Source organism: Grus americana, chromosome 15, assembly GCF_028858705.1.
Source record: "Grus americana isolate bGruAme1 chromosome 15, bGruAme1.mat, whole genome shotgun sequence".
Taxonomy (NCBI): Eukaryota; Metazoa; Chordata; class Aves; order Gruiformes; family Gruidae; genus Grus; species Grus americana.
In genome coordinates this window covers 8838120-8848977 of record NC_072866.1, presented here as the reverse complement: position 1 = coordinate 8848977, position 10858 = coordinate 8838120, and the positions used below count along the sequence as shown (strand labels likewise).

General features: G+C 43.0%; 1 protein-coding gene across 10 annotated transcripts in view; it reads left to right on the top strand.

Moving 5' to 3' along the window:
• Positions 1–15: 15 nt before the first annotated feature.
• Positions 16–10858, top strand: part of TSC2 (TSC complex subunit 2) — a 35335-nt gene continuing 24492 nt past the window's right edge. For all 10 annotated transcript variants that reach the window (XM_054842798.1, XM_054842797.1, XM_054842795.1 and 7 more), the window contains exons 1-17: positions 16–59; positions 1393–1557; positions 2456–2542; positions 3209–3319; positions 4228–4372; positions 4495–4612; positions 5111–5159; positions 5559–5684; positions 6038–6111; positions 6460–6586; positions 7232–7375; positions 7601–7738; positions 7948–8051; positions 8822–8903; positions 9338–9493; positions 9826–9942; positions 10488–10610. In XM_054842798.1, the coding sequence (XP_054698773.1) occupies positions 1420–1557; positions 2456–2542; positions 3209–3319; positions 4228–4372; positions 4495–4612; positions 5111–5159; positions 5559–5684; positions 6038–6111; positions 6460–6586; positions 7232–7375; positions 7601–7738; positions 7948–8051; positions 8822–8903; positions 9338–9493; positions 9826–9942; positions 10488–10610 (1839 nt within the window). In that variant the 5' untranslated portion in view covers positions 16–59; positions 1393–1419. The remainder of the gene's footprint in view (positions 60–1392; positions 1558–2455; positions 2543–3208; positions 3320–4227; positions 4373–4494; positions 4613–5110; positions 5160–5558; positions 5685–6037; positions 6112–6459; positions 6587–7231; positions 7376–7600; positions 7739–7947; positions 8052–8821; positions 8904–9337; positions 9494–9825; positions 9943–10487; positions 10611–10858) is intronic.

The following is a 10858-nucleotide window of genomic DNA, read 5'->3' as shown; positions in this document are numbered from 1 at the left end:
GGGGGGGGCCGGCGCGGAGCGGGGCGCGGGCCGGGGCCGCCGGGGCCGGGGGTCGGCGGGTGAGTGAATGAGGGAGGGGCGGAGGGAGGGGGTGAGCGGCGGCCCCGTTGTCCGGGCCGGGGGGTGGTGCCTGGGCCGGGGTGCGCGGAGGCCTGGCGGGGCCTAGCGGGAGGCGGGGCCTTGCCGTGCCCCGGGGGTGTGTGTGTGGGGCTGCCCCCGGCTTGGGGGTGTCCCCGGGTGTCCCCTGTCAGGGAGCCGGGGCGTGTTGGGGGGCCTGTGGCGTGTGCCCCGTTGTGTGTCCCTGAGGGGTTGTGGCGTGTGCCGGGGTGCTGGCGGGGGGGTTTGTGGTGTGGTCCGGCTGTGGGGGGGGGGCATGGGGGCAACGCTCTGTCTGTGCTGGGGTGTCTTAGGGGCTGCGGTGTGTCCCCTGGGGCGGTGGGCTGGGGGCTGCCGTGTGTCCCCTGGTCACGGGGAGGGGCATGACATGTTCCCTGGGCCGGGGGCAGCAGCGTGTCCCCTGGGCTTCTGGGGCAGGGCCTGTGGCGTGTCCCCGGGGAGCACAAGGGATTGCTGTGGCGTGCGCCCGGGGCGTGGGGAAGGCTGTGGCGTGTCCGTGGGAGCATGGGGCATAGCTGGGGGGGGGGGGCATAGCCGGGGGCGGCATAGCCAGGGGGGTGCCGGGTTTGTGTGGGAGCGTGGGCCCGAGGGCTGGGTGCTGGGGTGCGCCAGCAGGCCAGGAGCGGGTGTCCTGCTCTGAGCTATATGTGGGGGGCCCCGAGGGGCAGCGGGTTGGGGCTGGCTGGGGAGACAGCTTCTGATGGATGTTGCTGTCGGTATGCTGTTGCTGTAATGGGTGTACTTGTTCTCGCTCCCCCTCTTTCTCCTTGCCATGGCAGCATTTGGATGTTCAAATGCTCAGATTCCTAAGTCCTTCCTCATGTCTAGCCACTTTCAACAGCTGCTTTACAGTGCTGTGTGCCTGTCCATTACTTCTGGGCTGGGAACAAGTACTTCAGCTCACACCCACCAAAAAATGTGTGTCTGTGTATTTACACTTCAGAAATCAGCTCAGGGGTTTTAAAATGGTGGTTGCTCTATGCAGGCTGTGGTGGTGCTGGGCACTCGGAGCTCCCAGAGAATGGTAACCGTGAGCTCCCCATTCCTCGGGTAGCTGCAGGATACTGGTGCTGAAGGCAGGAGCAGCACAGGCTCCTCATGTGTGCGGACTCCTCGCTGTTTTGTCCTCAGCACTGGGCTTCTCCCTTGTTTGAAATGGCTTGAGGCACCAGAGCTGTTTGTAAAAGCCACGTTGTGACGGCTGTTACTGGTGTTTTCTTGCTTAAAGATTCCCCTTGGGTCTGCCTTAACAGAAACTCCATTCTGTATTTGCAGGGCCTCAGTGCTGCTTGCTTGTCAGCAATGGCAAAGCCTCAGAGCAAGGATTCGGGACTGAAGGAGAAGTTCAGGAATCTCCTGGGGCTGGGAACATCCCGGGGAAGTTCAAAGTCATCAGAGGGCAAGCAAACAGAATTTATCATCACTGCGGAAATACTCAAGGTGTGAGAACTGACCGTAGTAAAGTTGGGGATTGGGTCTGGATTACCTGAGCTGAGAGGATCTGAAAGAGGGCTTGCTCATTCTCCTTTCTGTTTTGCCATTCGTTCCCTCTCCGATCATGCCTTTTTACTTTATCTCTCAATTCATTCTCTAGTGAAATGTAAATAAGAATGTAAAACTCACCTGCTTTGAAGTTACAGCGTTTTAGTTATTCAGTGTTTAAATAGTTTTCAGATATTTGATAGGATAGTGGTGTCCTCTGTTCTGTTGAGTCACAGAATGTTTCCTCAAAAATATGTTGCTCTTTGTATGTGAGCTTGATGAAGTTTATGTGGTGGCATTTAGCGCAAGCTGGAAACTTTCTATTTTGTGAAAAGCTTATGGTTTTGTGAAAATTAAATAAAAATAATTCATTCCAGCAATTGGTCCAGCAAGTCTATAAGCAGAATAGTTGGCACACAGAGAGGAAAATGCATAAAAGGGAGGAGGAGACCAGAATCCCTTCCCATCTGCGCTGGAGCAGCCAAGCTCTTACTTGCTGCAAGGCTGGGGAGCTGGACTGAATGTCCCTCCTTGCTCTGCCCTTCTCCTGTGAACTGGGCAAGTGCCACAGCCAGTGAGTTCCTAATTTTTCTGAAGGAAATGAGATGTTCTATCCTGGAGGTGAAAAGCTGCTTGGCTCCAGTTCTGTGAAGGTTCTAGTCTTGACAAATCATTTGCTAATGGAAAAAAGTTTTTGGAGAAATTCCTGAAAAGCTCCAGTGATGACTAATGGTTAGATCATTTTGGACAAATGTGTACTTTGTAATTTTTTTCAGTGGTTCATGATCCCCTTTGAGAAATGAATAAGTGTTTCTAGTAAGATAAACTGTTAGCTTATTTCTACATTTCTTTCCAGGAACTGAGCATAGAATGTGGATTAAGTAATAGGATACGAGCAATCAGTCAAATTTGCGAAGTGGCAAAAACAAAAAAAATTGAAGAGGTAAGTTTCAAAGTGTTCAGTGTATATTGGAAGGATGAAAATTTAAGCAACGGTTGCTAACCTATCGCAAGAGTCTCCTGTATTTTAGACTGCCTTTTAAAATTGGTAATCCCAGAAGCTGTTTTGTGCTGTCCAAATATGTAAAAGGATGGCTCACGTACCAAGGAAATTAGTGTAGTCCAACCTACCAACTGTGGAGCAGAGAGGACATAGATGATGGGCTTCCTGAACTGAATGGAAGGAGATTGCTGCGAATATTCATGCCTGTTCGGAACGGTTCACAGGAGATGATGTTAATCCTGTAGAAGAGGTGTTTGCTAGTTCCTTCTGTCTTGTTAATAAGCAACCTCGAATTGGTTTTAACTCACCTTGTATTTGGGTGAAGGTTTCTGCACAAATGTTCACACTAAAGTAAGCGTGAATGAAGAACTTCAGTTACTGGGGTGCAAGTTGTCACGTAGGATGGGATTTGGTGTCTCTCATGTGGTTTGTCTGAGTTTATGACCGGGCAGGTGAGAGCATCCCTCAGAAAAGAGAACTCTGGACATGAAATCCCTGGAGATCTTGTTCATTAACTTGCCATAATTAATAACTGACCAACTGGGTAAAAATCCTAGAAGCAACTTAACTTTCCTACTACTGCCTGTCCCCTATGTTTGATTTCAGCATGCAGTGGAAGCAATATGGAAAGTGGTAGCCGATATGCTCCAGCCAGAGCGCCCCGTCGAAGCCAGACATGCTGTTCTTCATCTGCTAAAGTCAATCGTTCAAGGACAGGTGAAAACAAACAAACTGTAGAAGAAACACTACACTTAAACTAGGGTTTGTGCAGAGTATGAACATGAAAAATATTGGGCGGCTCTTCTCTACAACTTCCCATGAGTCTTATTTTGGTTGTGCCTAGTAAATGGGAAGAGGCAGCATTTAAATTTAAGTCTTGGTTTGACCTCATAGCAAAACTTTTCATATAACTCATAGAAAACTTTTCTGTTTGGGGGCAGTGTTCTTGAAAAAGAGGAAATACTTTGCGTTAAGTTCAGCATAGTACAGCAAATTTTATATGGTCTTTGCCCAGACCTTTTAGTCCTAGTCTGCAGCTGGTTTTGATGTTTTAGCATGTCAAGTATGCAAGAAGTTCTATACAAGATACTTTTCTAGCCTGGCCAAGTTAAGAATACTATGAATTCTTCAGATTTCACAATGTGCTATGCAAATGTAAGACTGTATCAGACCAAAGTTTTAGTTTTCAGTATTCTGAAAAAGTAGGGGTAGATGCTTAGGAAAAGAATAAGCAGTGGTTCTGGTTTGTTGGCTTGGCTTTTATTAAGTGTCTACTGGCAGTGCTGTCAGTTGCAGTTTCCATGGATTACTTTGTGTATTGGATGCTGCCTGTGCGTTGCTGGAGAAAAATGCCTCCAGCCCTGAGGCACTTAATCTGCAATTAAAAAGACAAATACTGACGATAACGTGACAGATTGAGAAGACCCGAGCCATCGTCAGTAGCCAGTAGAGGCTGCAGGTATTTTCAGGAGACTTTCATAGCCTGTAGGAAAAGAAAATAGTTTCAAGCATGAAGATTACTATTATGGACCTTGATAAGGTCCAGGTCTTAACTGTCTTTTTTCATTAGTGACACTGTTATTCCTATCCCCTCCTTTCTTTTTTTTCTTTTTTTTTTTTTTAAGGGTGAGAGATTAGGGATCCTCAGAGCACATTTTTTTAAGGTTATTAGGGACTATCCCTCCAATGAAGACTTGCACGAACGGCTTGAAGTGTTCAAGGCTCTAACAGAGAATGGACGATACATCACCTACTTAGAAGAAGAGCTAGGTGAGTATTGTCTCTACCTCTCTTCAGTTTGGTGGGAATAAGTCAAGGGACAGGCATTCAGTGATATGAGATAACACTTCTGGGTAGAAAGCATATTGTAACAATTTATTTTCCTTCTTTAGCTGACTTTGTACTACAATGGATGGATGTTGGTTTGTCTTCTGAGTTCCTTCTGGTTTTAGTGAACCTGGTGAAATTCAATAGCTGCTATCTGGAAGACTATGTAGCTGACATGGTCCAGTAAGTTGGGTTTTTTGAACTCCTACATGCTTATTCTTGGTAAATTACAGGAGAAGGTTGCAGATTGATATACAGAGAAGTGGAATCTTTTTCATCTGATCTGGATCTGTTTCATTCCAGGCCACACCTGACGTTTCTGACAAATATTTGATTTTCAGTTCTTACAGTGTTCAGATCTGTTTCAGTTTAACTGCATGTGCTTTCCCCATTTCATGTGATGGACCTGGTTGCATTGCTTAGTCTCACAAAAGGTGTCTGCTATTGTGTTAGTGTAGGCATACTGAGCCACATTTAAGCGCAACTTAAAGCTAACTTGATAAAAGTGGTTGTAGTGTTCAGTGTCTCTAGTAGTGTTATCAACAATGCCACAGTAAGGGGAATGATGAGTAAAATAACATGCCAATTTTATGTTATAAAACAATGTCTGTTTTAGGTCTTTATAATTTGCCTAAAGTCATATTAAGCAAACAATTGTAATTAAATGTTCTTTCCTAACAGCAAGATATGCCTCTTGTGCATTCAGACTTCATCATCGGTGGACATAGAGGTCAGTAATTTGAGTCTCTCTTAGTACTTTAGAGTTCTTTGAAATTCTTTGAAACTGTAACTTTTACAAAGAAAATCGGATCATCAGACTCTCTTCTCAATTTATTCTCATCTTACAAGAGAGCTAATACCATGTTATGAAGTATTTGTAAGCCATTGGATCTTGAACACCAATAATAATTTTATTCTAAAACAAACAGAGCATTGATAAATCTGATAATTTTTCAACAGTGTTTTTTATGGTTTACTTTCCATCTTGCAATGATTTAAAGAAAAAAAAAAGACATATCTGTATCCCTTTTGACTTCCAGAAGATCTCCTGGGTCTGCCAGGTTAGCATTTACCTACTCGCTTTATTCGTAGAGAAATGTATAACATTTTGTCTTTCTCTTTCCAAAAGATTTCCTTACAAGTCCTAGATGCAGTTGTTTGCTATAACTGTCTGCCATCAGAGAACCTGCCAGTATTTATCATCACTTTGTGCCGTACCATCAACGTGAAAGAGCTCTGCGAGCCATGCTGGAAGGTCAGAACTTTCTTGTAGTTTTGTTTTTTAATGAGTTCACTCTTTTGGCTTCATGGATGAAGTGTCAGATGTGCTTGTGCACGTCTGCCACAAATTTCAGTTTGGTTTTAAGAGTAAATTAAAAATTGTTTCAAGTATTAAGGGATCAGCACATTGTTAGTGTAAGTCCTGTCATGTCCATTGAATTTACCCATAGTTTCCTCGCAGCTGATGTGACAGGCTTCTGTTGTGACATGGAAATGGCTGGACACATTTACTTACCATAAGTGGGCATGATCAGCCAGCTAACTGCAAATTTAGGCTAATGAGTGTTTTAACAATTGGATATTTAAATGTTCTCTTTGAATTTGCAGCTTATGCGCAACCTTTTGGGAACTCATTTGGGACACAGTGCTATCTACAACATGTGCAGGATCATGGAAGACAGGTAAAGAAGGAGTATCTAACAAACCCCAAGGATTTCAGTAGAGGTCCTGTTGAGATAGACAGGGAGTCACTGACCTCAGTAAAACAAGCTGAAGGTTCTGGTGCTGAGAAATGAATTCCCTTCCTAGTTATGCTGCTGCAGTACTCATTTTTTGGCTTTTCTGAATTTAATTTTCCTTTGTTTAAAGTTGCACTAAAGGATTTTCTACTTTTAATGTTTATAAATTGCTGTGCAAAGCTCACGTATAACAGCTGGGAATTCCTGTTGTGACAGTGTATATTCCTATTAACTCTTACATGCTAAAATAACTGTTGCGTGGTCTAAGACTTTCCTTCCATCTGTTCTTAGAGCTTACATGGCAGATGCAGCACTGCTGAGGGGAGCTGTGTTCTTTGTTGGGATGGCTCTGTGGGGTGCTCATCGCCTCAATTCACTCAAGAATTCCCCAACTTCAGTGCTGCCTTCATTCCTTAAGGTAGGATGGGATGCTGAAGGAACCTTTTAATCAGGTATACATCTGGACGTGTACAAAGTTAGAACAGAAATGCGGTCCCCTACACCAGAGATCTTTGTATGCCTGAAAGATGAGAGACAGCAATTGGGTATGGGGGGAAGCATGGGGAAACAGTAAAACAACAGAGGATATAAGTTGGAAACTGAGGCCTTCTTCTGAAATATCTTTGGCCAGAAAAGCAAAGTCTGAATTCTTTTTATCAAATATCTACAATGTCGGTACTTAAGGTTTTTATTTTTTAAGCTTCACTCTTTCCAGTGTGTGATACAAAAAGTTAGGGGTGGTGACTTCAGAGACAGCCTCAGAGCTGTCTTAAAATTTTCTCATCCAAGTGCATCAAGCAGGAGTTACTAACTTTAACATCATGTGTCTGCTCTGTAAGATGGGACTGTATTTCACAACCGATCTACAGCTGTTTGCAAGAGTGCATAACTGCACTTTATAAAATGGTTCTTTGCTTTGCACTTTGTGTGTACAGACTTGAATATATTTATCTCAGACTTTCAGGCTAAGTTCCTAATTAGTAGACATGTTTAATTTAAATTTAAGAGGGTTTTTGATCACTGCTTTCCAACTGTTAACTGACTGAAATGCTTTGTATTCCAGGCCATGACATGTCCCAATGCAGTTGTGTCTTATGAGATAGTTCTGTCCATAACTCGTCTAATAAAGAAGTATGGGAAGGAGCTGCAAGCTGTAACGTGGGATATCCTTTTGGACATCATGGAGCGATTACTGCAACAGCTGCAGGTAAGTGTTGAGCCTGTCTTGATGTGCTTTCAATCAAAAGACCTTACTATAAATATTTTTGCAAATTGATCCCCCACTTGTATGGTCTAGTGAACTTTGAAGCTGAATGAAGGTTTAGTCCGATTCTCAATACTGCGCTTCTCAACTGAGTTTTCTGTTTGTATTTAAGTTAGTGCTTTCTGGTAAAGGGGAAGTCTTTTAGGAATGTTTTGGTCTCTATTTCAGAGCCTGGAGAGCCAAGAACTTAAGGTCATTGTACATGATCTTTTGACTACAGTAGAAGAACTCTGTGACCAGAATGAATTCCATGGCTCTGAAGAGAGATTTTTTGAGCTGGTGGAAAGATGTGCTGATCAGAGACCAGTGAGACTTTACTTATTATTGTCTTCCTTTGTTGCCAGTTGAATCTGTTTTGTTACTCAGGACAGTTGAAAGTTGGGAGTCCTAAAATAGCAAGTAGTCAGAAAAATCACAGCAAGGACATATATAAGCCTTATTCTTGGGGGTGGAGGGAATGGATATATTGTATTTGCTTATACACTAAAAAAAAATTCTTGATCTTTCCATGAAAGGAATCTTCTGTATTAAACTTGATAACATACAGAGCTCAATCCATTCATCCTGCCAAAGATGGCTGGATTCACAACCTGCAGATGTTAATGGAGAGATTCTTCAGGTATGAAATCATAACTTTGTGAATACAAGGCACTTTCAAATGTTTCTTGCCACCTTTTCATGTTAGATAATTTTGTTTTCTGAAGTTCTAATGTTAGTAAATGACTGCTAAGAAGTATAATAGTTCCAGGGCACAGTACATGAAAGGATTTTGGTTAACAGAACAAAAACTTTCCACTGAGTTAGTTATGATTTTTTTTTCTTTATTTCCATTGGATGGGGCTGTTCCAATTAGCTTAGGCAGTTATGTGTTCCACTCCATAGCACTTTGTAGTTCCGACACCAAACAAGTCTTTCCTGTTAAGCATCAGGATTGCATATGGTTGTCCACTATTAAAGTTATCTGGTTTTGAATTGGTACTCCTAAAAGTATTCTTGTGCTCTAAGATAGCAACATACAGCAATAACAAACTTCTGTCTCATCTGTGAAATGCTGCCAAAGAGCAACTCTTCCTTGGTGCCATATGTTTGGTTTTAAATTTGCTCACCAGAGCACTTGCTCTTCTGACATGTGCTTCCTAGTTTGGATTGGAAATGGGAAAACTGCAGTTATAGGTCTCCAGAAGCCATAAATTGGGATTCCAGTTTCCAATTGTTCTTGAATATGATTTTGTGTTAACCGAAGGCTCAGTTGATCTCTAACATTATTGTTCTAACTCTTAGGAAGTTTCTTAGTTTACTTTAGTTTTACTTTCCTTTTCTCCTCTCCCTCCGTCCCTAAATATCAGCAACTATATTTTATTCATCTTGAATTTGCTTTTCCCATTTTAGGAACGAAAGTCGTAGTGCTGTTCGTATTAAAGTTCTGGATGTCTTGTCCTTTGTCCTGAGTATTAACAGACAGTTCTATGAGGTGCGTGTTTATCTGTTTCTGATGGTCACATGTGAGATCTTAAGTGGGTGGGAAAGGCTTTTCTGAGGCATGTTTTATGGTGTGCTTCAGGTCTTCTCTGCCACTGGGGAACGCACCGAACTGTGCTTTAAATGTTGCACACAATAGACACGTTTCTTTAGGATGCTTGTAGGAACACTTGCCTTTTAATTGCCCTTAGTTGGATACAAAAAAAACATTGGATCCAAGTTCAACAAAAGTCATAAATATTTGGATGGGTGGCATACAGAAATACTTAATTGGATAGAAGCGGAAAGATTAAGGAACCAAAAAGTTAGTTCAGGAACAAGCCTGGTATCAGTGTTCTTTTGTTTGTAACTAGTTGTCTCTTTAACATGCTGATTGAACAACTGACAGCAAAATGTCAAGGCTTATTAAGGTCTGTCCTCTTGCAGGAAGAGCTGATAAACTTGGTTGTGATCTCTCAGCTGGCTCACATTCCAGAAGATAAAGACCATCAAGTCCGAAAACTGGCCACTCAGCTACTCGTAGACCTGGCTGAAGGCTGCAACACACATCACTTTAACAGCTTGCTTGATATCATAGAGAAGGTGAGGCAGAGTGTGGTCAGCTCTCAGTAGAATCACCGCATCTTTTGCCAGATCCTTTTACTGTAACTGGGGAGACGAACCCAGGACTGTTACCACTTGGGTGGTTCAGTAGGCTATCATAAAATGGCTGGGTTTTGGAGGATGCAAGCCTGAAGCACAGAGTGGAAGAGAGCTTTAGAAATGCTGTCAATGCACATCCAAGCTACCTGACAGGGCTTGCAGAATTTCCAGCAAGGACAACTTGCTCAAAGGTCTTTCCTGACCTTCCAGGATGGAAATAAAGAAAAGTTGTGTTGCAGATTGAAACCATGTATTGCTTTTCTTTTTAAAAGGTGGCTGCACATTCTCTCTCATCTCCTTCTGAACTGGAAGAGAGGGACTTGCTGTCGTATTCAGCTTCTTTGGAGGATGTCAAGACAGCAGTTCTTGGGCTCCTGATAATTCTCCAGGTAAATGCTGCGGAGCATTAAACACATCTTCTTCAGACTAGTCTTCTGCTGAACTTGGCTTTTTAGATAACTGTTCTGCCACTATTAAATATTCCAACTTTTGTTTTATCCACTTAATATTTGAACTCTTGTTTTGGTCGTTCCTTTTGCTCTTGGGTACTGTATGACTGTTTGCTGAATGTTTTGTTTTCTTAATTTCCATTGTACAATGAATATGAGCACAGTTTCCATGTGTGGAGGGCAGATGTGTTCATCAACTAGCCGAAAGGGAGCGGTTCGTAACCTTGAGTAGATGTGTTGTGTTTGGGTAGCGTGTCCCGAGATATGGTTAAACAGTTGTGAAGAGCTGTTTGTTCCAGCCAGTGCTCTTCTGGAGCCAAGCAGAGTTGCTCTGGAGTCTTTGCAGAAGCTCTGTCCAGAGCCATCTGTTCATCTTGCTTTCAGGAACAAGTTTTTGCTGTGTTTGTCTTGAATTCTTGGTGCAGATACACATTTCTGAACAAGTGTCAGTCTGCCTTTTGATTTGTGTTTCTGTTCCTCTGCAGACAAAACTTTACAGCTTACCCTCCAGCCATGCAATGCGGGTGTATGAGATGCTGATTCACCACGTCCAGCGCCATTATATATATGCGTACAGCCTTGCTGTTGCTAGCAGTATCAGATTACAGGTATGAGCAGTAACCTGTGCTTTCAGGTTGATAGCTGCATGCTGTCTTTGGAATTCTTAAGGGGCAGGTGGGGAATGTGTGCTTTAGAGCTTGCCAGAAGTAAAATTAAATGTTTGTTGGCTAATAGGAGTATGTATATGTACTGTAACACCAGAAGTGATGCCTTCTACAGCCACAGCATCTATTAAAAATCCCTTAGTCTGTACTTGCAAAAGTATCATGTGGGGAGGTGGGAGAGTATTCCACTG